The sequence below is a fragment of the Actinia tenebrosa genome, unplaced genomic scaffold, assembly GCF_029948245.1.
Source record: "Actinia tenebrosa isolate PJP-AT-01 unplaced genomic scaffold, QUT_ActTen_1.0 PGA_scaffold2__45_contigs__length_23673736, whole genome shotgun sequence".
NCBI classification, from domain to species: domain Eukaryota; kingdom Metazoa; phylum Cnidaria; class Anthozoa; order Actiniaria; family Actiniidae; genus Actinia; species Actinia tenebrosa.
The window spans coordinates 5801727-5827566 of NW_028292579.1; the positions used below are offsets into that span (position 1 = coordinate 5801727).

Here is a 25840-nt window from a genome sequence, read left to right on the forward strand (position 1 = left end):
ACAAAGAATCTTATTATCAAGAGAATGACACGTGGTCTGAAATGGGAACCACTACGCCCGAGCCCAAAAGGTATATTGTCCCTCGAAACTGCGACACCAGAAATCGCCGTTCAGAGTGGCCGGGGCATTTCCCCGAACTCACTTTGTTCCGCGGTTCTTGATATGGATATAGAGAGTATACATTATAAAGAGCATGCTTTAGAAGTGCAGAAGGTATATGACAAGTATACGGGCAAACTTTACAAAAGAGTATAACAGTTATGCCAACCAGTCGTAGGGTTTACAAGTGCATACGGTATGTAGAGGATAATATATACCTAATTCAAAAAAACGTTGTCATCGCCAAAGGCGATAGGCAATATACGATAGGCGAAAAGCGATAGGATATATGTCATTCCAAGATCCAAGAATAGCTGGCATGACTTGTGTTTCTTCTTCTTATTCTCGTCAAAGTATGGACCTTAGTGCTGAGACTGATTCGATGTTCTTTGTATTCAACAATACCATTTCCATGTCGAAAAAACGTTTTTTGAATTAGGTGTATATGCGGATATATGCGGTAAACTTAGTCAAAAGTCCAAACCAACCCTTGTTTCTTGGGATATCACTAAAAGCCAGTCAACAATCGCCATCTTCAAGAACTTCTGACAAGACTGTTTGAAACAACGCCCTAGTGATGACAAACGAGTAAGACGTAGAAGTAGACGACAGTTCACTGATGTTATCAACCTTTCCCGTACCTGGAGCTCTATTCTGTTGTTTCTGTTCACTCTTGGTCCCCTTAGTAGTTCCTCGGTTTCTCTGTGACGCAATGCAACCAGAAATGACGTCAGAATCTTTAATGCACAGCTTAAGGAAAGCCTTCCGATAATCCCTGCTTCGGAGGCCGTAAATAACGGGATTGATTAGTGTGTTGGTGAAAGACAGAAACAGGATGGCTTGAGACGCTGTTGGTTCCAGACCATAATAAGCTTGTCGTAGGAGCATCACGATGATTGGAAGATAACACAAGATAAACGCGCCAACCGTAATGCCTGTAAAAAGAAAAGATAAAGAGTGAAGGAAGACTGGTAACGACTTCGTGGTGCATAGGATTGTGGGGCTGAATTATTGTGCGAGATCAAAAAGCATCGCAGCCTCGCCTCCCAATCTTCGCGGGTATTATTCACGCGCATCCCTTTTTCGCATGAGTTTAGTGGGCGCGCAAACATCGTGATGACGTCATTCGATTTTTTTGATGAACAAAATATCAAGAAAATGTCTTCAAACTCTCATATCTCTAAAAGAAAGTCGGCCACACCCATTTTTTATTTCATATATTTTAAAGTGTATATGACACGAAAACATTCCATCATTTAAAATGTACAGTTTGTTAGTAATAATAAATATATCGTAACAAAATTTGTTTCAAAAGCTTATTTCTTGAGATATTTGCGAAAGTTAATCCCAATTTGTGACGTCATTTTGTTGACACGTACTCTAGATTCAGTAGTAATGTACTAAATATAAATTGTAATTCATATAAATTAACAACAAAAGACATATTTTAGTCAGCTTCATTTGATAGCTTACGTAGTACTCTTCCAATGTTGGGAAATTGAAAAGTGTACTACTTGAAATTAAGATTCTATATTCAAACATATTTCATGTATTTGCAACTAAATCTGGAGACTTGTAAACAAAATGACGTCACAACTCGTGCTAAAATTTTTGGAATTTCTAGAGAAATACGTTTTTGGAACAAATTTAACCGTGATATTCTTATTAATGCCAATAAACTACACATTCTTAACATTAAAATTTTTTGGTGTCATATACACTTTAATAAAGAAATGCTAAAGATGTGCATTCACTCAATTTTTTGAATGACATTTATTTATCGCACCGAAACGCGACGTTTTCTGCTTCATCCATGAGATAGACAAAAAGCGACAGTTTTGTTTGAGATGTACTTTGTTTTGCCCTCCAAAAAGAGTATTAGTTTTAATAATGCTTCATAGGAAAGAACCGTTTTGAAAACAGATTAGTTAAAAACATTCTAATCTCTGCTATTTTCCATATACTTTTCCACTGGAATTATATGTTGTTTTCACCACTTGCCGACTCTTCACGTAGCTCACGATAGGTGCCGAAATGATCAACTTCAAAGTTATTTTACTCGCAGGAAGTTGTTATTTTAGCTAAATATTGTCTACGAGGTAGAAATTGAAATAATTTTGACTACAGTTGTAGAACTATGCGGGTGTTTATCGAGCCAAAGGAAAAAAATAAGTACTTGAATCTGACTTTGTTTTGAAATATTAAGGGTTAAGAGTTATCTGTGAATTAGATGCATTCACTTGTGTCGCTTGTGTTACCAAATTTAGATCACACCAAAAAATAAAACTCGCTGGGGGTGGTTTTTAATGAAGCCGTCGAAAATGCGTCACATAGGTAGTTGAAATTTCAGAGAATTCTTTCACCTTTGACAGCAAAATCGTTAGCGGAAAACAAAACAACCTAAACTGATAAGTATATTTTGTAAACAAAAAGATAATTGATAGTACTCTCCCGGCTCTCGTTACAGTACGGTGCTGTCTTTTAACGGTTTCAATTTCTCAATCTAAAGCATTTACTTTTTGCACCTGATGTTCGTTAGAAAACACATTTGCGTTTACGCACATCCTTACGGGAAATGATTCTAGTTGAATAACAATATTAATCGCAAGCTCATTTTACTTGTCTTGGCTAGGTTTGTAAACTGTTGAGGCACACGAGAAATTCGACCATAAGCCTCAAAGTCCAGAATCACAGACGGGTCTAATTTTGAAGCGAATTCCTCGAGTCGAACAGAAAGCAACGTCAATGAGTATTTTAACCTAACTGTTAATTGAGAGCCCACGTTTTGCTCAGTACAAAAAATCTCAAAGGTCTCTTGAATTCGTGTTATTCAACAGAGGCTGTTCCGCTCTTTGTTTTTGAAAACTGTGCTCCGGTTGACTCTTTTAATGCACTACAATTTGCCGCTACATAGACGAACTCTAAAAACCAACCTTATCAGTTGATGCTCATGACCCGGTAATGCATACTACTAGTAATGGACTCGTGCTATTGACAAACAACCGACGGACCGAGCTCTGATGCAGTGAACTCGAGTTTTGGTGGATGCCAATCCAAACCAGTGACATTTACTTCATTTATGCGAGCTTGGTTTTAATTTGCACCACTGAAAACTCGATAACCGCCTCTCATTAATATTAGAACGGTAGGAAAGTAGGAAACGATACCGCAAATTTGTAGAAAAACATATCTTACTTTAATCGTAACTACGCGTTATGATTTGGATGAATTACTGGAAGACTGCGATCATAAAAGCCTCTCATTAATATTAGAATGGTTTTCGTATAAGTAGGAAACGATACCGCAAATTTGTAGCAAAACATATCTTACTTTAATCGTAACTCGACGCGTTATGGTTGGATGAATTACTGGAAGACCGTGGGAAGCCATGTCAATGTTACGGCATGCTGTTTGTCAGTACCTTACGTTCCCCACTCATACGAAAACCGTTCTTTTACTATTGCTTCATTTACCTATAGTTTTTGCCCACTTCATTTCCCGCACTCTGGTTCTCGCACTGGGAGATCTTGTCACCACATTTCTCGGCTCATGATCAACACGGTTGGACTGATACCAAGACACTTTCGCGATTTTTAAGTAGGTCAAAAGCATGCACAACAACGGAATCCCAAACAAGAACACTGCATTTGAAAATATATAATTCCGCTGTCTTTCGCTTGTACTGTAAGCAGGAAAGTTCATGCATTCCACGATGGTGGTCGATGAATGATAGTTAGGTGTTCCATCCATCATTTCAGGAGCAAGCCCAATCGTGATAACAGGAACAATCCAGACCACACATAAACCCATGACAAGTCTTTTAACTGTGATTTTCTGCGCATATCGTAAGGGATAAAAAACAGCCACGTATTTATCGATGCTTAAAATAAACAAATGAAGCACGTTTACATACACTAGAATGCCATGCAGCCTTGTGAACACGGTGCAAACTTGTTTCTGGAGGTCAGTGATAACTCCGACCAAGCTTAAAAGACAGAATAACATCACCTCGTTCATCAGAAGGTCTGAAAATGCAAGACTTGCGAGAACTAGGTTTCGTACTGACAGACGTAGTTCTCTATCTCTGAGCACCACTACGCTGACACTTATGTTAGCAACTAGGCTCAGGATTATCAGAAAAACTAAAGCTATAGTTTGAGGAACTTTGTTTTGTTCTTCATTTCTGGTCTCCGTACTTGTGGAGTCGTTCAGTGGGATGATTGTAGAGACGGTGAAAATAGTGCTTGTCGATGACATGGGTTGCTCAAATACTATCGGACGAATTTCTAATGTACTAGTTTGAGCTTTACCAACACAACCACGTTCTTAAAAGTTGTCTGTAACAAAGCCTTGTTCTCGTGAGGAATGGAATCTGACTCGATGATCAATTCAACTCAGCCCTTGGTAGTCCTAACAAACGTCCTTCTACTCATGCCTACTTTTTTTAAATAGGGCAAACATACCAATAACGGCTTTAAAAAACTAACCATGATCGAGAAGAGAATGTTACTGTTGGAGACCACTCATAGTGTTCTCGAGTTAAGAGGTCATTCGCCGATACTAATACCAGCCGAATGTTTTGGTTATTTTCGCAAATTTTAGATAGGAAAAAGACACTTGTGCTATTACAAAACAAATTTCAAACAAAAAACAAAAAAACTATAAATACAGATCCGATGGGGAGGGAGGGAGGTACAAAAGTGTACAGGGCTAGTAGGACCGAATCGGAAAGAAAACATTTTTCGTCAAATTCCTAACGTTATTGTTGTTGGTGGTGGTGATAGTTGTTGTTGATGATGCTGTTGATGAAGTTGGGTTGTTTTGGTGATGTTACTCATTCTTGTTGATGATGCTGTTGATGAAGTTGGGTTGGTTTGGTGATGTTACTTTTGTTGATGATGCTGTTGATGAAGTTGGGTTGGTTTGGTGGTTACTTTTGTTGATGATACTGTTGATGAAGTTGGGTTGGTTTGGTGATGTTTCTTTTGCTGATGATGCTGTTGATGAAGTTGGGTTGGTTTGGTGATGTTACTTTTGCTGATGATGCTGTTGATGAAGTTGGGTTGGTTTGGTGATGTTACTTTTGTTGATGATGCTGTTGATGAAGTTGGGTTGGATTGGTGATGTTGCTTTGGAAGACAATGCTGTTATTGATGGGGCTTGCAATGAAGGTGGTTCGGGTGTAGTGACGTTATTGTTGATGTTGGAGTGGACATGTTTTTAGTGTAATGTTTGACTCCGACGAAGGACTAGCGTCCGAAACGTCAGTAAGTTTTTTCATCTTTTAACGGTGTATAATTTACCTTTTCATCATTACTGTTTTAGTGTAATGATGTCATTTTTAATGAAGTTGGGTTGGTTTGGTGATGGTGTTTCTGCTTTTGTTGATGATGTCGTTGATGTTGGTGTTGGCAATCTTGTTGACCTTGTTGTGATGTTATTTATAAGGATGATCATAATGAAGTTGGGTTGGTTTGGTGATGTTGTTGCTCCTTTTGTTGATGATGCTGTTATGTTGTTGGTTGCTATCTTGTTGCTGGTGCAGTGAGGTTGTTTTTGATGAGGTTTTTAATGAAGTCAGTTGGTTCGGGTGTTCCTTGAAACCACATACATCAAATCTTTGACTTACTTTGTGGCGCGCGGAACTTAACGGGACGGGAATTTGGTGGGGAACGTGGTTTGTGTATTTTTCTTCTTTTGTAGAAAATTCCCAAAACCGTGCACATATACGTTTCACCTTTTTTTGTTTGTTTTGACTCCATTACACTTCAAGTTTAATTTTCCAGATAAAAACACACTCACCCTAGGAGATATTTTGCCCTGAATTGCAGAACTGGCGGCGAACAGTGCGATTGGATTAGTCCTTTTAGAAATAAAAACATTGTGACAGCAAGGCTTTATCGGCATTCTTATGGGCGGTTATTTACGTTGAAGTCTTTCCGGTTGATTATACGAGGCAAGAGCAAAAACGCCGAGTGCCATTCTCAGAAAGGAAAACACTCGAAAATAATATTATACCCCGCTAATGGACGAAATAACGGTGAATATTTATAAATTTAATGAAATGAAATTCTACAATTCGATCTGTGAATTAGCCGTACCCCGACTTTAATCTGGCCGGTTTGTTTCAGGGTTCAATCTGTGAGTTAGCCGTGCCCTGAATTAGATTAGCCCAAAGGTTGTTTCAGGGTATCGATAGCCTCTTTTAGGTTTGAAGTTACTACAATTTGAACGGCAAACAGAAGTAGTATTTCGAGGCACCGATTCAATCTAAGGTGCGATTACATGGAGCAATTTTCGCTGTGTTGCGACTTAAGTTGCATGAAGCATTTGCAGCGTGTAACCTACAGTACAATTTGAAAAATGTTGCGAGACACGTTGCCGCAATCGTTGCCAAAAGTAGAATTCGTTTCTACTTTTGGCAACGATTATGTCTCCGTTGCACCGTATAGACACTTGTGTCGCCGTTGCGAAACAAGTTCCAGAGAATATTGCTCCATGTAAGCGCGCCTTTAGCCGTTCAGCCCAGAGGTTGTTTTAGCTAGATATCGATAAAATTTGGAGGAATTTTAAAGGTTTGAAACTCCTCTAATTTGAATGGCTGGAAGAATTATTTGCTCAAAACACCGACCTCTCGTTCCAATACCAGGATTCACTACCCAGGGCTATCAATCCCCGAGATATTCAAATCTGGAGATATTGATAGAAAAGGGACATGACGTCACAGCGCGCGAAAAGACGTCTTTTGCTTCGTAACATTTGATGTGATTGGTTTATTTCTGACCAATCAGATTATCGCTTATATTACAATGGCCTGCTTGCAAGAACAGTTTATGAGGAACCTTTTGATTTTGTTAGCGATTGAAAACAACACAAACAACATAAAATAATTGGAATTTTATGGCTGTGAAAGTCGAGTCTCACAAGACAAGAAATGGTCAGCTTCAGCGATTATCCGGGAGATTTGATACTCTAATCTGGAGACCGGGAGATACGGTCCAAAATCTGGAGACTCCCGGTTTATCCGGGAGAGTTGACTGCCCTGACTACCTGGTAGACTGCTATACTATTTTTGGTAGTGTTTGGATCGTTTTTAAAGCGGTTTACACCTTAAACCTCAGCATCTTGGCAAGGCATAAAGACGTCGTCTTGCTCTGGGTACACTGCTCCTGCTGTCATCTCCTGTTCTTTTGGGAACCTTTGAACTTGGCGGAGACAAGCTGTCGTCTGGTTTGAAAGGCAAGAGCTATTTCAGCAAAAGAAACTCTACACACCACACCACAGGAAACCCAATTCAGTATTTGCCCAGATCAATAGACCCGTTTCGAATTCCAAATTACCGCTGTGTTTCAGACTCATTTACACAGGGTTAGCCTCGATTTTGTGCAGAATATTCATTTGTTCCAGTCAAGGTCCGTCAAGTTTCAAAGTGTTTGTATTGTTGAATTTGTGCATTCTTTACTTTACCGTTGGTACTTGTGAGTATTTAAACACTGATACGAGGCTAACCCTGTGCAAATGAGTCTGTAATCAAGAAACACGGCGGTAATTTGGAAAACTGTGACCACAGGTAGCCCAAGCTTGGTTTCTGGGGTGTCATGTTATAAGGAAATGTATGGGGATTCTTCAAAAGTTTCAATAAAATCATTGAAACGTGAAATAAAGCCTCGAAATTTTACCTGATCATTGAGAAATAGCACTTCTTTTGCTCTGTGTGGTTATGTTTTGAATTTAGCCCGTTTTAAGGATTTTTTCCCCCACCAGTAAAAAACGGGCTAAATTCAAGACATAACCACACAGAGCAAAAGAAGTGCTATTTCTCAATGATTAGGTAAAATTTCGAGGCTTCATTTCACGTTTCAATGATTTTATGGAAATTGTTGAAGAATCCCCACACATTTCCTTTTGACGTGACACCACAGAAACCAAGCTTGGGCTACCTGTGCTGTGACGTGACTTATGCACAAGTATGCATGTATAAAGCATGTAAAAAGTTTATCAGCTTATTACTTACCGCTTGAAGGCGAGTTTTCTTTCCCGAATTTTCTCTTTAAACATGACTGACTAAAGTCTCTCAGAGGTTCGATTTTGAGGCGATAGAAGCCTGTGCCAGTTGCCGAAGATGGCTTAGAACCAGGCGTAGAACAAGTCATGACCGACTCGTGCTTCGATCGACGAACATTAATTTGCCCTATTATAACAGCTATAGGAAAACGTCCAAATTCTGGTGGCCTCTTTAGATCCATGTAGCTTTTAGATTTGTAGTTTGCTTTAAATAATGAATAGATGTGACCTGAAAGACTTTGTTTAAGTTTTCCTTTGAATGCGAGTTTTTCCGCCATTATGGCACCGTAAATTATAAAGAGATTGCCATGTTTTGCCTCTAACATCATATCTTCATCCAAAAACCAATGCTGCTCGATCCATGCCCTTAGATCCCGATATTCAACACTATGGCGACTGATTTCTCCTAGACAGGGCCGCATAGTTGATGTTTTAAAGCTTCCTTCGGCGTTTTCAGGCGAACTTTTGGCGATTTGACCTTCCAAAATCGTTGTAGTCCTCGAATCCTCACCGAGAACACAAAGATTTTTCACATGTATTTCGGGTAAAGAAATAAGAGAACCATCCTCAATGGGACGAGCAACTGCAAAGTTACTGATTTCTCCAACGGATTCGAAGATGGGGAGAGTCTTGATTAACCATCTTAACGGTTTTTCATACCATTTAGATGCAAATGAAGATCCGTTTTTCAGAATCAAGACATTCAATGGTCGATAACTTTCTACATCTGCTATCGTAGGTACAGGCAAGTAGTCCGGGAACTCTGATTTCACATGTTCCTTTACTAAAGTCCAACCTGATGCCATTGACTTCAGGGAATTATGAAACAGTTCTTTGTTGACACTGGAAAAGGAATCTAATGTGGCTGACTACTTTTCAACGTTCGATTTGAGCCCACGATGTGCGTGCGCACAAAAACCGCTGAAAAATCTACAAGATTTTATTGAAGAACCATACGCGTTTTGAGCTTAAACAGGTCAAAACCCTCCAATTTTGCACGGGACTCTCTATTTTTTAATAGCTTATTTGGATAAACTCCTAAAAATCTAGGTCATATCCACATTTTAGAAAAAGTTAAATATTCTAACACATGAAAAAAATAGATTTTTGTAGGGAATTTTGTTCGACTTTATGGGATTTTTTAAGAGCACCGAAACTACAAAATTTGACAAATCAATGTATCTCTTTGTCTTTTTGTCGAAAATACCCACGTGTTATTGTAGAATGATTGACTAGCCTTCATTCGTGCAATCACAGAGTCTGCAAATAACTCATCTTATGAATCTAAGAACGTTTTATTATTATTATTATTATTATTATTATTATTATTATCATCATTAATATTATCATTAATATATCATTAATATACATGGCGTCTGGAGGTGAGGACGTGTCTTCTAGCTCTGGGGTGCTTTTTAATTTTTCTGTTGTTAATTGACCCTGAAAGGAAATGTCAAGGAAAGGAAAACGAACGAAATGGACAGAGGGAATGAACAGAGATGTTTTAGAATGTAAGGAAAGAGCATTCCAAATAATATCTTCGAAGGATCCACCGCTTAACCAAAATGGCAGAAAGAAAGGCTACATTCAAATAATGGCGGAGCTACGGGAAGAGAAAGGCTATGGAAGCCTTGGTTTAACCGGTCAAAACTTGAGAGATCAAGCCTCAAGACTGCAGAACACACAGAATTGCTCTAATATGACGATTTTAACACAAGAAACCGAAGAAAATATCGAGAATATCGAACAAAATGAGGACGAATATGCAGCTAATCAACCAAGACCGACACCGAATCTGCATACTAGTGTATTGCAATCCCCTGAGGCATTTCTCGACAAAGAAGGAAAAACCTCAAGCAAAATTCATCCAAATCTACCTGACTTTGATGTACTTCCTTCTAAAATAAAAGAGAAAAGTTGGGGGACCATAACTCAAGAGCAGTTCTGTAAACAAATCCAGGACATCTACGATGAAATTGTTCATTTTAAACGAAATATCTTCAATATACCATCGGGTAAAGCAGGCAAGAATTTCATAACCGAATTGACGTATTGGCTAAAGCAATTCAATTCTAATACAGATCTAAATTATATTGCCTTGAAAGCCTTTATGGTGCTCCCAACGTTGATTCTACAAAAACCCTCAGCGACATCTAAAAGCAAGGAACACAGTGAGGCTATTGAACGGAGGTTGTCCTTATGGAGAGCGGGGGATCTATCTCTCCTGTTGAAAGAAATAAGGTTCATACAGAGCAGGTTTAGCAAGACGAGGAAAGCAAGATCTATGGAAGATATATCCAAAGTATTTGCCAATCTAGTTATGCAAGGAAAGCTATCAGCCGCTATAAAACTTCTTGACAGAGAGACATCTACAGGTGTCCTTACTTTATCACCCGAAGTCTTAGAGGAGCTCAAAGAGAAACATCCTTCAGCTGCTGACATCGAAGATGAAAGCCTCTTGAATGGTCCCCTGGAACCTAATCCTCATGGTATCTTTGACTTAATCGATGAACAAATGATCTACAATGCAGCAATGAGGACAAGAGGATCTGCCGGACCTTCAGGAATGGATGCCGAACTTTACCGAAGAGTACTCTGTTCAAAGAATTTTAAAGCCGAAGGAAAACTACTGAGAGAAGAAATAGTAATTATGAACAGAAATCTATTAAAATCTTCATACCATCCAATCCTGCTAGAGAGCTACACCGCATGCAGGCTCATACCTTTGGATAAGAATCCCGGAATTCGACCCATAGGAGTAGGAGAAGTTCTACGGCGAATTATCGGTAAAACAGTGTCTGCATTATTTAAAGAAGAACTAAAACAAGCAGCAGGTCCCCTACAAGTTTGTGCTGGACACAGTGGAGGGGCCGAAGCTGCTATTCATGCAATGAGCCAGATCTTTAGTGAAGAGGATACAGATGCAGTACTACTGATCGATGCAAGTAACGCCTTCAATCAGATGAACCGGTAAGTAGCCATGCATAATATCCGGATTACCTGTAAAGAAATATCCTTGTACGTAATTAATACTTACAGAAGCCCTTCCAGGTTGTTTATATGTGGTGGTGGAGAGATCCTATCTCAGGAGGGCACCACACAAGGCGACCCATTAGCCATGCCATGGTATTCGGTAAATACATCCACAATAATTCAAACTTTAAGAATTTTTATTCCTGATGTAAAGCAGGTGTGGTTAGCTGATGATTCTGCGGGAGCAGGAAGAATTGTCTCTTTATTTAATTGGTATAAAAGCCTGGAACAAGAGGGCAAAAAGTATGGATATATTGTTAATGGGTCCAAAAGCTGGTTGATCGTGAAGTCGGAAGCTTTGGCTTTGAAAGCGAAACAGGTATTTGGAGAAGGGGTTAACGTCACAAGCGAAGGCAAACGTCACCTTGGAGCTGTTATTGGATCAAAGATTTATAAAGACCAATTTTGCAACGAGAAAATCTACAAGTGGAAAGAAGAATTTCAAACCCTCTCAGAGATTGCAAGGTGCCAGCCACAATCGGCCTATATCGCATTTACAAAGGGATACAAATCCAAGTTTACATACTTCATGCGAACAATTGAATCTTTTGAGGACTATACTGATCCTGTTGATAATGTGATAAATGAAATGCTTCTTCCAACGCTTTTTGGTCAAAAGGAACCACTACCTGAAGAGCTGAGTAGGCTTTTTACCTAATCCCCTGCGGAAGGAGGCTTAGGGATGCCTGCACTAAAAGAAGAGGCTCCACAGCAATATGCGGCATCACTTCTAATAACAGCTTCACACACTGAGGCTATTAAAACGCAGAGCAAAACGATGTATACGTCCACAGAAGATGTGAAAAAACAACATCAATCACTAAAAGCTGAAATCTCTAAATCGAAAATGGATGAAATCGATGCAGCATTACCACCTGACATACTCCGTCAAGTAACCCAAGCAAGAGACAAAGGAGCAAGCTCATGGCTCAATGCGATACCAATTAAAGAACAGGGACTTACTTTGAATAAACAAGAATTCAGAGATTCTCTTTGTCTGCGTTACAATATACCGTTATCGGGTTTACCAAGTACCTGCGCTTGTGGTACAACCTTTTCGGTAAGCCATGCACTATCTTGTAAAAAGGGAGGATTTGTTGCACAAAGGCATGACAATGTCCGTGATCTACTTGCCATACTTTTAAACAAGGTTTGCAACAACGTTCAAAAGGAGCCATAGCTTATCCCATTGGATGGCGAACAATTTAATCTAAAATCTACTAGCACAAGTCAGGATGCAAGGCTCGACATCAAAGCTGGATCGTTTTGGGCACAAGGAGTAACTGCATTTTTTGATGTAAGAGTATCGCATGTTAATTCCAAGAGCAACCAAAACGAATCCACTTCTACAATCTTCAAGGATCAAGAAAGCGAAAAAAAGAGAAAGTACCAGCAAAGAGTAATCGATGTCGATATGGGAACTTTTACGCCCTTAGTTTTTGGTACAAATGGAGGAATGGGGGCAGAATGCCAGATTTTTCTAAAGCACCTTACTGAGAAATTAACCAAGAAGACAGGGGACACATATGCAAGTACTATAACATGGATTAGAACTCGATTATCTTTTGAAATAATTAAGTCAGTACACATGTGTGTCAGGGGGACAAGAACCCCTTTTTTTATGGACAATGAATTCTTGAATGACTTTAATCTTAACGCCAATGTAGCGGAAATTTAGAAATATTTAGATTTTAATAATAATTGTATAGTTTTAATATAGTATTATATCAGTGTGAAGAGCTGGACTCGTGTTTTGAGCTATTAATTTATTTTACAAATATGTTTTCATAGATAAATAAGTATATATTATATAGATTTGTTATTTTATATTCATAATCTTTTCTTTATTGTTTTATAATTATAGCAATATTCTTATCACGTCTCATATCATAATGAATTATTAGTTAATTATTGTTGTCAATAAAGTTATTTATTATTTTTATTATCATCTTATTTTTTCCTAATGACTTCCGGTGGCGCAATTTGTGCTCCCATGAAATGCTGATTATTTCGAAAACAAGCTGGGGACACTCAATTTTTCTTTCCAGATTTGGAATCAGCATTAAATTTCAATTCGGAAAATCGAAGTTTAAAAACAAGTTTAATATTTTTTCCAAGAGTAGGCAGTCACCTTAAGACCGTTGAAGTTCGGTTCGCAAAAATAGCGCCCAAAATCTTGCCTGATTTCCTTCACTTTTGTTCTCGTTCGGAAAAGTTTACTCATCAAGAAAATTCCTTTTCAATTTCAAAAAGATTCTCAGAAAAGTTTTTAACACGCCCAATTTGCTTATTCAAATGAGGTAACCAAGACAGCTGTATATAATAATTATTCAGACTATTCAAGGTCACCGTAATGTCAGTTACAAACAATAGGGGAACCCCCGAACTGTCTGTCACTTTACTTAGGAAAGACAGACCACTGATACAATATAAATAAAATGTGATGTGGCGTAGTTTTAATTTATGATTTATTAAACTTTATAGCAAGTTATAAACCACGAGGTAAGTTGTGGAAATTGACTAGTAAATGAAGAGCAGTATAACCTGGGGCCCAGAGGTTATTTATTATTCCTGCAGCCGCAAAAAGCACATGTGAGTAGTTCGTTTGAGGTGCTGTTTTCTCCCTTACGAAGAGGGTTTTTCTCATCATACTCTGGTTTTCACCCTCCTGAAAAACCAACATGAACGACGGTCTATCGTTTTAAAACAATGACTCTTGCGGATGTTCTTATCTTAAGAGAGCCGGGAATCACAGCCTAGGGTAAGTGCAGCATAGCATAATGGATTTCATTGACGAATGTATAGCAACTGATTTTTTAAAAATGCTTCTTGGATAATTTACTTAATTACTGAAACGGTGGCCATCTTAATAATAATAATAATGTCTTTATTAAAGAAATGATAAAATACATATCATTAACGTGATTACAATCATAAAACTAAAAAACTGATTAAAAGATACTAATTACTAAAGATTATTCTATTTACAAATGAGTTTTTAAAACGTTGAGAATTAACTCTAGGTCTAATAAAATATGATTTCCTTAAATTATATTTGGACGTTTGTATTTTAGGCGCTATGCTATGCAAAGGATGGGCACTACTAACCGATTTCTTATATAGCCTCGTGTCAAATTTATTTAAAAGATCCTGGATATTATAATGGTATGTTGTATAATTTCGTTTGTAACAGCGATCTAAAAAGTTTTGTACGGTGGTAAGCTCCGGAGGTGATGCTCCATAAACACTAAGACCATAAATTAGTTTTGATATAACAATTGTTGAAAATAAATGGTCAACTTATTTGTGTATATCCTTCCTTCCTAAGGGATCTTATAACAAATAAAGATTTGTTTATAGCTGTAATGGTATCTTTTACATGAAGGTCAAATCTACTATCACTTTGGAAAGTAATACCTAAGATTTTAAGACTGCTACACTGAGGAATATTAGAAATAGGCTGAAAACTAAATTGGTCCATTCCTTTCTTAGTAAAAATTATTTCTTTGTACTTAGTAGGATTGCATGACATACTATTATTTGAGGACCATAACATGAAAGAATTAACATAACTGACTGAATTATCAGTTAGATTTCCATTAACACAGAAAACAGGAGATACAATAGTACTATCGTCTGCATATTTGATTAACACTTCCTCATCAGGACTGGAGGAATCAAATATCTCTAAATCATTAATAAAAATACTGAATAGATATGGTCCACTAACTGTTCCTTGTAATGTCCCTCTATTTATGTTTTTCCAAACTGTTAAATGATTGTTACATATAGTTCGCTGTTTCCGATTATATAAGAAATTTATAAACCAGTTGATTAAGTATGGGTTCAGCGGCATTTGTTTGAGTTTTTCAGAAAGTTTATGATGATTAACGTTATCAAAGGCTTTGGAAAAGTCCATACTGAAGACTCTCACTCACAGCTTTACATGTTGTATCATATAAGGCAGCTAAGACACGATGTTGTAATTTAATCAAAGCGTTAATACAATTTCCTCCTCTCCTGTAAGTAATCTTGAATTATGGGATGCTAAGGGGGCAAACGTAGAAAAAAATATAAAGCATAGAGCAGTGGGGTTACATAGCTTTCTCATAAATCGTACTTTGAGTAACTTTTGATTAGGCATGGTTTGTTATTCTACTCTCGCATAGCTAAATTCCCTGCTTTTACTAAAGTGACACCCCCCCCCCCCCCCCAAAATATTCTTTAGTTGAAAGTAAATATCTTGACTACTTAGTATTTTAAATGAGAGTTGATCGTAAAACTAGATTTAGATTTCGCCGTGAATTGGAGTACAATAAACCTTGTGAACCAACACTAGACGTCCTCACTCTTACAGTTCTTCTACAAAGAGCATCCTATATCCGTAACAAAATCCGTATGAAAACAGTAAATTGGCCGACCTCCTTCCAACACCAAGGCAGATAAAATACAACACGAGACAATCTCGATAATATAGACATTGACTCCTTTATACTGTATATATATGTATATATATAAGTAGCTTGAGTTTTTCAATTTATTACCTCTTTTAAATTGCAAGTCAAGTTTTTTTTTAATAAAATTATTATTATTATTATTATTAAAAGCAAAGATGTACTATTCCTGGAAAAGCTCATATATGGATAGTTTAGGTGCATTGCTATCCTAAGTCAGACATATTTTCCAATCACCACCTTAAGAATCTGCAAAAGGTACAGATATAGTAAGGAGAATATTTATTCTTTTTAATTCACTCATAGTGTCACTTTTTATATATGTTCTTCCTGTATGTTGGTGTACAAGTCACGCAAAATATTTAGTTAATATTGACAAATTACAAGAGGGCCGTTAGATTTGGTTATCTTAAATATGTAACACCAATAGATCGTTTTCACGTGTCGTCATCAATTTCCGGTCGCCATATTGGTGTACCTCGATAGCGTGACTATGCAAAAACATGTGTGTAACAATCATGCCATGACTAGCGAAGTGCTCTGAATAATATGGAATATGTTGCCGGCGAAAAGGAAAAAAAAGAGTTTAGCGAAAATTTATCTTCAATACCTCTATCTGAGTATGCCAAGAAGCTGGAAACTCGAGTGAAACGGCGTTATCTTGATAAAATTTCGTCGATTGGAATCGACCCCGTGTTAGTTGACAGCAACCTTTTTGAGCCGGACTGTTTACCTCCAGTAGAATCTACAGATCTGCTATTTTATCTCGTCCTAGAAACAAGTTTCTACACAAGCCAACAGTTTAAAGCTTTTCGTAGTCTGGAAGCTTATAATCAGATGGTCTCCGGATTTATTGCAAGCGTAGAAGGCCACATCATTTCTGACAAGTTTGTTGTTGTCGCGAAGGTGAGACATTCTCAGCGAATGAACGATGCTCTGATCCCAGTATGGATAATCACAGAAAAACAGGGGAACATAATTTCTTGTCACTGTTTAGGTTGTAAAGCTGGTCTTGGTGAGTCGTGTTCTCACGTAGCTAGCGTACTATTTTACCTAGAAGCCTGGACGAAAATAAACGGCAAGTTATCCTGTACCCAAGTAAAGTGCACGTGGATTTTGCCAACCTACGTGAAACAAGTTGATCATGCTAGAGTACGAGATATCAATTTTACTTCTGCACGAAAAATGAAGACGGACTTAGAGAAAAAAATCGATTATCATAACGATATTCCCAGTCAAAGCAAGTCAACACAAGTTTTAGGAACATTAAAGTCTTCTTCAAAAGAATGCAAAGCTCCTACAGAACCGGAAATGGATGCTTTCTACGCGGAAATCAACAAGAGTCAAAACAAGGCCGTGGTTCTAAGCTTGATTTCTCCATACTCAAGTAGCTTTGTGCTGAAAAGCAGATCTGTTCCAACAGTAAATGATCTTTGTAAAAAGGAATACTTAGATCTATCATATCCAGAGCTTATAAAGGTCTGTCAAGGCATAAAGATTGAAATTTCAAAAAATCACATAGAACAAATTGAGAGAGATACCTTAAAACAGTCAAAAGGACATAACTTTTTCAAACACAGAGCTGGAAGAATTGGAGCTTCTCAAAGTAAGGCTGCATGCCACTCAGATCCTGCTTTGCCCTCCCTGTCTCTAATACAATCAATTTGTTACCCAGAGCTAGCCAAGTTTACCACTAAAGCCACTGTTCATGGTTGTAAACATGAGGAAGATGCTATCAAGGCCTATGAACAAATAATGAAAGGGAAGCACACCAATTTCAAGGTTCAGAAGTGTGGTCTGTTTATCAATGAAGCTTATCCATATATACATGCGACACCTGACTTCTTATGTTCTTGCGACTGTTGTGGAGAAGGATGTGGGGAGGTGAAATGCCCTTTTTGCATTGAGGACTGTGACTTTAATAGCTATCTATCAAAGTCATCATGTTGTCTACTAAAAGATAACAATGAAATGTTTACCCTTAAGCATGATCACCAGTATTACTATCAAGTCCAGCAGCAGCTGTTTACTTTACACAAAGATTACTGTGACTTTGTTGTATGTGCATTTGGAGATGATGGGAGTACGACACTTGTCCAGCCGAGAATATTCCCAGACAAAGAACACTGGGAAATTGCATTGCCAAAGCTCACCACTTTTTGGAGAACCTGTGTCTTACTTGAAGTGCTTGGAAAATGGTCCACTAGAAGGCATACTTCAAAAAGAAGTGAGCCAACAGCAAGTGGGGCTATTTGCTTTTGTAGAACTGCCCAAGATAGATCATGTGTCTGTTGTGCCAACCCCATGTGCCCAATCAGTACATTTCATCTTTCATGCTTGGGACTGACAACCACACCCAAAACATGGTACTGCCCAAATTGCAGATTGTTACCTGAATTCAAAAACTCTAAAGGCAAGTCCCAATCAAGCAAGAAAAAAATAGCATCTTCTAAAGCCTTGGCCCTGGATGATATCTGTATATGCAAGAGCAAGGCAAAGAATACAGATAAGCTTATTGAGTGCCATAACCCTGTGTGCAAAAATGGAACATTTTTTCACTTGGCCTGTTTAAGCCTTAAACGTATGCCAAACAATGCTAATTCCACATGGTTATGCCCAGATTGTAAAAAGAATCAAGCACAATCTAATAAGAAAAAAGGAAGTGGAAGTGTCAAGTTTGTCAAACAAATCCAAGGAACCAACAGCAGTGTCAGTGACAAACAAAAGCCACTTGGAAAGCTTACACAGTCAGAGTTTGACCTTATTGCATCTCCAACAGGATGGTTAGACTGTTCTGTGATCCAAGAAGCACATGTACTGCTTATGAAAGTCAACAGCAATGTAAGTGGTTTCCAAAGACCAACCCTTGGTCCTGTCAGACAGTTCAGTGTTGTTACTGGTGATTTCATTCAGATAGTGCATTTGAATAACAATCACTGGGCATGCTTAACATCTATTGGCTGTCTTCCTGGGTATGTTAACCTGTTAGACAGCATGACATCACCAATTTCGCAAGAGATAATCGAGCTCACGAAGAATTTGCTTGGTCCAAATTTCAAGAATATCACTCATATACCTGTGCAACAACAGCAAAATGGGAGTGATTGTGGTGTGTTTGCCATTGCATATGCCACATGCCTAGCCTATGGTAAAACTCCAGTTGTGAAGTTCATCATTCCAAGGATGCGGCCACATTTGCTGAGTTGTCTTAAAGCTGGTCATTTGACACTTTTCCCTACCACTTGAACTTCTTGAGGCATTTATTTTGGAATAAAAATTATTGCCTATTTCTTTAATTTCATGAGACATTTATCTCTAAAGGTTTAACTATAAGAGTTAATTATGAAATACAATGACCTAAAAAAGTTAGTGTTCATGCTATTAGAAAATTTCAAAAAAGCATATGTACATGTCATGATACTTAATCATATACAAAGATTTCTAAAGATAGATTGTGTTGGAGTTGCGATGAAAGTGTGCATGCCTAATTCAAACTTTCACATGCCTACATGTATTTCACATTTCCATCACAACTTCAGTGATCCGCCTTAGCTTGACCACATTAGTTTTATCCCACGAAAACATATTGATAAAATTTTCAATAAAACTCAGCCCTCCATACTCAACTGAAACACGCTGTATGTTAACATTTTAAAAAGTATTATGTGTAGTAATGCATCAGGGGTAATAGTAACATTTGCTGCATTAATTTACAGAGAAATGATTGTGAGCCCCAATTCTCATTCAAAACATGTTACATTGTCTAAGAACAATGGCTCACAATGTATTTCTCTGGTTTTAATCAATCAAATGCAACTATTCCAGGGCACAAGTTTACAAGAGCAGCACATACTTTAATTATACGGTCAATCATTGGTTTTGAATCTTCGTTGGAATCATTAGGGTTGCACTGAAGGAAATCTATGGGTAGAATGCCAGAAAATATTGTGTACTTTTGCCGAAGAAGTCCAATGACTCTCTCCACATGAATACGTACATTAGCAATGCCACGTGTTTGTTCCACATCAACAGGATCAAGTTGGTCTTTTCCCCTGGTGAACGCAGGGATGGCAAGCTGTGCACGGTGAAACATTAGGCTTTCTTGAATAGTGAAGCCTCTGTCTGCAAGGACTAGATCTCCAGGTACTAGCATCTTCATTAAACCACAGTTCTCTGTCAGGAACTTGTCAGAAGTTCTTCCTCCCCAGGCTTTTGAAACAAAGGAGATACTTCCTTGTGGTGAAATGCCAATGAGTATTTTCACTGTATTGTGGTGCTTATAAGAAGAAAAAGTTTGTGCACGGGCATAAAGGTTTGAAGGTCTGTTAATAAAGACCTCAAAACAGTCAATGATAACAGTGGTTTTGTTACCAAAGGAAAAGTGAAAACTTTGGGGCATGGTACGGTGCAAATCTTCCCTTTCTGGCCAGTGGATTAATGGTTGTAATCTTATATCCAAAGCTACCATCCAGGAAGAAAAAATTCTTGAGACTGTAGATAAAGACACCGAAAATCGATAGCTTAGATCTTGAAATGGCATGTTAAGTTTGAGTTTCATCAGTGTCATGGCAAATTCTTGAAACTGTGTCAGGCTTTGAGTCCTTCGGCTTACGTGTGGTGAAACGTGTTTAAAAACTGTGTTTAATATATCAAAAGAGGGTAATCCAGTGTAGGAGACTTTGTCATCATTATTTTCAAAGTCATAACAGTCAAATGGCTTATTATCGTCCAGCTTAAGAGACTCGAAAAGATATTCAAACTCATCGGTTTGTGTACCTGCTTGGGAGATTTTTGCTTCCTCTGTCTGAGTGGCAGCATCCTTTTGTTCTGAATCATCTTCTTCTGGTGTACAGAAGTCAATATTCAAAACTTCAGTACCTGGTTCATTCAGTTTCTTTCGCTTTGCCAACAGCTCTTCGTCACTAGTGTGTTCAGTGTCAAACGGCAAAGACCTCTTTTGCTCGCGATTTCTCGCTCTCTCGCTTCTCTTTGCCGCTGTTTCCAGATTTGAACGCTGCTTTTTCTTGTGTCCTAATTGAAGAGTTGGAACCCAGTCTATGTTGTATTTATCCCAAGGTTTCGCAGCCCTTCCACTTACGAAGTGTTTGCCACATACTCGATCATTCTCGATAATCGCCTCCGTCAGATCATCTCGGCTTATAGCTGTGATCCACCTCGATCGCCTTTCTTCTGACAAATATTTAGCTTCTTCCCCTTGACTAGTAACGATAGAAGGTACTCTTGCAAAATAAACTCCTTTATCTCTTCCACTTTTCGATGCGCAGCCAACAATCATACATAAAACCATCTTCACACTCAAGACGCTCTTGGTTTGTTTACACTTTTGGTACACCAATATGGCGGCTAGCAACGGTTGTCAAGTGATTTGGTCACGTGCGTGAAAACGATCTATTAATGAGATCATAGCAAGTTTAGATAGTGTAATATGCAATAATATTACTAACAATCCGGGGCATCCTCTCGCACTTCTACTTCCACCAGAAAGAACTAGAATTTTACGGTGATGATGATGATGATGATGATGATTATTTATATAGTGCCCTTTTCTATGTGGATATAATCAAAGGCGCTTTACATGGAGTTGTGAATGACAGATTGCGTTTGTTTCTTAAAGAATAAAGAGCTATTATTATTAAAATCTGGCTTTCATTTCCATACAGAAACCGCTGTACCAAATGACTAAGAGCAGCAAAAGGCAGTTCGGTTGACACGTCTTTCACAGTTACTTGAAGTACGATAATTTATGAGGTTTTCTGGTTTCTTCATCAGAATCTTGTTCATCTTCAACGAAAATAAAACTGATAAATATTTGGAAGCCATATTTAAAGTATTTTTAAGGTGATACCCCATCAATTAACATTCGTTTTGAGCCGATTGGTCCCACGAGCGTGTGGGCACACAATGATTTTATGAAGAAGTAATGATGAAAAGGTAAATTATACACCGTGAAAAGATGAAAAAACTTACTGACGTTTCGGACGCTAGTCCTTCGTCGGAGTAAAAGAGAAAGAAGTGGTAGAAAGGAGTGTATATATGATAGAATAAGACAAAAGAAACCAATGAGAGCAAGGTAGGCAAGGAAACAAAAACAAACAATCAAAAGACAAAAGAAAAGGTTAGTTGAAAATAAAGCGTTCATTAATCCCGTTGGGACTAAGAGTGCCCAATAGGTGAATAAGCCGCATTTCTTTGGTCTTGCGACAATCATTGTTGCCGTTAAGCAAAGAAAGACCGAAAACAATGAAGTCAGAAAGAGAATGGTTAGCTAGATTAAAATGGCGGGAAACTGGTTTGGTGGGATCGTTATTGCGAATATCATAAAGATGATTGCAAATGCGATCACCAAGACGGCGGCCAGTCTCGCCCACATACAAAAGATTACAGCGGGTACATTTAATACAATATACAACATTAGAAGTGGTACAAACAAAATGGTCAGTGATTTTAACAGTAGATTTAGGACCGACAACAGAAGTGTGAGAGGCTATGTGAGGACAAGTATAACAACGTTTACGAGAACAGCGAAAAGTACCAGGTTCTTTGTTAGAGGGAAGAACTCCCTTGACCAAGAAAGAACGGAGATTACGATCACGTTTATAGGAAAAGAGAGGGCGGTTGTTGAAAATAGCAGAAGTGCGAGTATCAGAGTCAAGCAGAGAAAAGTTGCGGTTAACAATGGGTTTAATGGAAATGTTAATAGGATGATACGTAAGAGTGAAAGGAATGCGGTCATTAGAGGGACGAGTGTGAGGAGTGAGAGCGGTGGTACGATCAATAGTAGAAACTTTACGAATGGCGCGATCAATAACATGAGCAGGATAATTACGCTTAAGGAAGAAGGAACGCATCTCAGAACATTTAACAGAGAAATCAAGATCATCACTACACAAACGACGAAGACGAAGAAATTGCGAGAACGGAATAGCGTTAAGAGTGTGCTTAGGATGAGAAGACGAGTAGAGTAAATAAGAATGAGAGTCAGTAGGTTTGTAATGGACACTAGTGCTAAGACGGTCGTCATTAACACTAAGCAAGATGTCAAGGAAAGTGACTGATGTTTCACTAACCTCCCACGTAAAGTCTAAGGCAGGGTGAAAAGAGTTAACAAAAGAGATGAAAGAATCTAAGTCATTACGCGAACAAGAAGTAGCACCAATACAATCATCAATATACCGTCCAAAAAACTCAGGTTTAGGTCCAGTATATTGTTGAAAAACAAGGTTTTCGATATAACCAACAAACAAATTGGCATAACTAGGGCCCATCTTAGTACCCATAGCAACACCGTTTATCTGCCGATAATACCGATCACCGAAAGAAAAACAATTGAGAGTAAGAACAAGTTCAGCTAAGCGTAACAAAGTGGGAGTGCTGGGCTCGAGGACAGGACGAAGATCGAAAAAATGCTGAAGAGCACGAAGGCCCTCATCATTAGGAATAACAGTATACAAAGATTTGACATCCATAGTAAACAAAAGCTTAGAAGAGTTATCAGGAAAGCGAAAATCATTAAAAATACTAAGAGCGTGATTAGTATCCTGCTCATGTTATTGATCGCGCCATTCGTAAAGTTTCTACTATTGATCGTACCACCGCTCTCACTCCTCACACTCGTCCCTCTAATGACCGCATTCCTTTCACTCTTACGTATCATCCTATTAACATTTCCATTAAACCCATTGTTAACCGCAACTTTTCTCTGCTTGACTCTGATACTCGCACTTCTGCTATTTTCAACAACCGCCCTCTCTTTTCCTATAAACGTGATCGTAATCTCCGTTCTTTCTTGGTCAAGGGAGTTCTTCCCTCTAACAAAGAACCTGGTACTTTTCGCTGTTCTCGTAAACGTTGTTATACTTGTCCTCACATAGTCTCTCACACTTCTGTTGTCGGTCCTAAATCAACTGTTAAAATCACTGACCATTTTGTTTGTACCACTTCTAATGTTGTATATTGTATTAAATGTACCCGCTGTAATCTTTTGTATGTGGGCGAGACTGGCCGCCGTCTTGGTGATCGCATTTGCAATCATCTTTATGATATTCGCAATAACGATCCCACCAAACCAGTTTCCCGCCATTTTAATCTAGCTAACCATTCTCTTTCTGACTTCATTGTTTTCGGTCTTTCTTTGCTTAACGGCAACAATGATTGTCGCAAGACCAAAGAAATGCGGCTTATTCACCTATTGGGCACTCTTAGTCCCAACGGGATCAATGAACGCTTTATTTTCAACTAACCTTTTCTTTTGTCTTTTGATTGTTTGCTTTTGTTTCCTTGCCTACCTTGCTCTCATTGGTTTCTTTTGTCTTATTCTATCATATATACACTCCTTTCTACCACTTCTTTCTCTTTTACTCCGACGAAGGACTAGCGTCCGAAACGTCAGTAAGTTTTTTCATCTTTTCACGGTGTATAATTTACCTTTTCATCATTACTGTTTCATTAGAAACACCGACGCAGCTCACACTAGTTTTTAGCTAGTTATATCTTATGATTTTATGAAGAGATGAGAATATGTGGACCGCGTAGCACTTATGAAATACATGAAGATATAGAAATATAGATAAGTTATAGTGCTGTTGTTATAGTTATAGCACTATAACTTATCTATATTTTTATATCTTCATGGATTTTATGAAGAGATAACTAGCTAAAAACTAGTGTTAGCAGCTACGGTGTTTCTAATGAAACAGTAATGATAAAAGGGTAAATTATACACCGTGAAAAGATGATGAAAAAACTTACTAACGTTTCGGACGCTAGTTCTTTTACTCCGACGGACTAGCGTCCGAAACGTTAGTAAGTTTTTTCATCTTTTCACGGTGTATAATTTACCCTTTTATCATCAATGATTTTATGACTTAGTGACCAGTTTTGAACGGCTTCAAAAGGGCAAAATCCTCTTTGTTACACGGCTATAGAATTTGTTGATATATTTGTAAAAGCATATATAAAATAAAAACTTTTGATAAAGCTTAAAAATAACAGAACATCAATGGCTGACTTGAAACCAACTGGGGAAAATGTAAGGAAATTATAAAAATAAATAGAATAGTTGCCCAGAGAAATTGGTTACGGAAAAATTGTCAAGAAAACGAATAATTGAAGGCCTAAGAAATAAGTTCTCAAGCTCGATTGAATAATTTTGTGTATTCTCAATGAACACAGCTGATAGTAAAGTCATAGAATAGAAATCAAAATTGACTTACCATTTTCCGATTGTGTTTTTTTATAAAAGTCCCTTTCTGTGTAAGGTAAGTTGAAGTAACGATGCGGTTCCAGTTTAAGGAAATATGAAGTCCTCATTCCCTGTCTAGTACCTTTTCCTGGATTGATTTGGCGAGCTCTCAGTTTACCAACTTTATAGCCAATAGGGAACATACCAAAGTCTTCGGGTCGACTTAAGTTCGAAGTGGATCTTGACCACCCATACTTGCCCACAATTTTTCCGAGTGGTGTACAAACCGCTCCTGAGTATTCAGTCTCCTCACTTTGACCTGCGAAAGCGAGTTTCTCAGCCATGATGACTTCGTGTATTATCAAAAGTTTTTCCGTTTGAGCGTCCTCGATGATGTTAGTATCAAAAACAAGCTTCTTTAACCAAGCATTTAGCACTCTATAATCGACTGTAAGTTGGGTAATCGTTCCTAGAGAGATTGGAGGACTCATACTCTTTTGTCCAACTTCGCCACTAAGATCTTTGCTTACCGATGCAGTTACAGTCGTAGAACATTTACTTTCACTTTCGTCATAATCACATAACTTCGTTGACAGGATTTTAGGCTCTGCATCAGATTTCTTTTTCGATGTTGACTTGAATACATTTCTACCGATGGGGTAGAATGCCGGTTGTTGTGCTAAGAACAAGTTGGTAACAGACTGTGTCAATGACGATTGATTTTGGTTTTCTTCCTTCAATGAAAGGAAGGTCAATAGCTTGTAGTTTTCCACATCTCCAAGAGAAGGCACTGGTATATATGAAGGGAAATCGTTTGCTACAATGTCCGTTACGGCTTTCCAGTCGACGCGTGAGGACATGAAGAAGCAGTTTCGTTTTTATGCAAGACAATACTGAAACTAGTGCTCAGGAATGATAAACATTCGCGAAGCAGTGGCGCAATGATGTAACGAGAAACGCGTCGAAATGACCAAATGGTCTTTAAATA

At 38.1% G+C, this 25840-nt stretch overlaps 7 protein-coding genes across 7 annotated transcripts; 3 read left to right on the plus strand and 4 right to left on the minus strand.

Annotated features, from left to right (window-relative positions):
* Positions 1 to 618: 618 nt before the first annotated feature.
* On the minus strand, positions 619 to 4356 carry LOC116293948 (histamine H2 receptor-like). The gene is made up of 2 exons (XM_089034013.1): positions 3573 to 4356; positions 619 to 1034 (listed from the first exon to the last, which is right to left on the minus strand). The coding sequence occupies exons 1-2, from the start codon at positions 4354 to 4356 to the stop codon at positions 619 to 621; spliced, it is 1200 nt and encodes a 399-aa protein (XP_088890139.1).
* Positions 4357 to 6981: 2625 nt separating this feature from the next.
* On the minus strand, positions 6982 to 9162 carry LOC148909071 (uncharacterized). The gene is made up of 2 exons (XM_089033566.1): positions 8114 to 9162; positions 6982 to 7326 (listed from the first exon to the last, which is right to left on the minus strand). Exons 1-2 carry the CDS (start codon positions 8967 to 8969, stop codon positions 7217 to 7219), a joined length of 966 nt encoding a protein of 321 aa, XP_088889692.1. The 5' UTR covers positions 8970 to 9162; the 3' UTR covers positions 6982 to 7216.
* A 371-nt stretch (positions 9163 to 9533) lies between these two features.
* On the plus strand, positions 9534 to 11420 carry LOC148909072 (uncharacterized). The gene is made up of 2 exons (XM_089034650.1): positions 9534 to 11133; positions 11354 to 11420. Exons 1-2 carry the CDS (start codon positions 9614 to 9616, stop codon positions 11361 to 11363), a joined length of 1530 nt encoding a protein of 509 aa, XP_088890776.1. The 5' UTR covers positions 9534 to 9613; the 3' UTR covers positions 11364 to 11420.
* On the plus strand, positions 11137 to 12978 carry LOC148909073 (uncharacterized). Its single transcript, XM_089034651.1, has one exon. The coding sequence runs from the start codon at positions 11879 to 11881 to the stop codon at positions 12374 to 12376; it is 498 nt and encodes a 165-aa protein (XP_088890777.1). The 5' UTR covers positions 11137 to 11878; the 3' UTR covers positions 12377 to 12978.
* A 2741-nt stretch (positions 12979 to 15719) lies between these two features.
* LOC148909074 (uncharacterized) lies at positions 15720 to 20958 on the minus strand. The gene has a single exon (XM_089033912.1). It carries the CDS (start codon positions 20956 to 20958, stop codon positions 19453 to 19455), a length of 1506 nt encoding a protein of 501 aa, XP_088890038.1. The 3' UTR covers positions 15720 to 19452.
* On the plus strand, positions 16200 to 19282 carry LOC116300529 (uncharacterized). The gene has a single exon (XM_031709407.2). It carries the CDS (start codon positions 16200 to 16202, stop codon positions 18894 to 18896), a length of 2697 nt encoding a protein of 898 aa, XP_031565267.2. The 3' UTR covers positions 18897 to 19282.
* LOC148909075 (uncharacterized) lies at positions 20892 to 25817 on the minus strand. The gene is made up of 2 exons (XM_089033913.1): positions 24884 to 25817; positions 20892 to 21452 (listed from the first exon to the last, which is right to left on the minus strand). Exons 1-2 carry the CDS (start codon positions 25710 to 25712, stop codon positions 21394 to 21396), a joined length of 888 nt encoding a protein of 295 aa, XP_088890039.1. The 5' UTR covers positions 25713 to 25817; the 3' UTR covers positions 20892 to 21393.
* Between the last annotated feature and the right edge of the window lie 23 nt (positions 25818 to 25840).

What these genes read in the sequence shown, in the direction of transcription:
- LOC116293948 (XM_089034013.1), bottom strand. Translation starts at nt 4,356, where the DNA reads ATGTCATCGACAAGCACTATTTTCACCGTCTCTACAATCATCCCACTG. An exon ending in GAAGTGGGCAAAAACTATAG is followed by an intron (nt 1,035 to 3,572) that starts GTAAATGAAGCA and finishes TTCTTTTTACAG; the next exon opens with GCATTACGGTTGGCGCGTTT.
- LOC148909071 (XM_089033566.1), bottom strand. Translation starts at nt 8,969, where the DNA reads ATGGCATCAGGTTGGACTTTAGTAAAGGAACATGTGAAATCAGAGTTC. An exon ending in AGAAAACTCGCCTTCAAGCG is followed by an intron (nt 7,327 to 8,113) that starts GTAAGTAATAAG and finishes CTTTCAAACCAG; the next exon opens with ACGACAGCTTGTCTCCGCCA.
- LOC148909072 (XM_089034650.1), top strand. Translation starts at nt 9,614, where the DNA reads ATGTCAAGGAAAGGAAAACGAACGAAATGGACAGAGGGAATGAACAGA.
- LOC148909073 (XM_089034651.1), top strand. Translation starts at nt 11,879, where the DNA reads ATGCCTGCACTAAAAGAAGAGGCTCCACAGCAATATGCGGCATCACTT.
- LOC116300529 (XM_031709407.2), top strand. Translation starts at nt 16,200, where the DNA reads ATGGAATATGTTGCCGGCGAAAAGGAAAAAAAAGAGTTTAGCGAAAAT.
- LOC148909074 (XM_089033912.1), bottom strand. Translation starts at nt 20,958, where the DNA reads ATGGTTTTATGTATGATTGTTGGCTGCGCATCGAAAAGTGGAAGAGAT.
- LOC148909075 (XM_089033913.1), bottom strand. Translation starts at nt 25,712, where the DNA reads ATGTCCTCACGCGTCGACTGGAAAGCCGTAACGGACATTGTAGCAAAC. An exon ending in AAAAACACAATCGGAAAATG is followed by an intron (nt 21,453 to 24,883) that starts GTAAGTCAATTT and finishes TTTTCGTTGAAG; the next exon opens with ATGAACAAGATTCTGATGAA.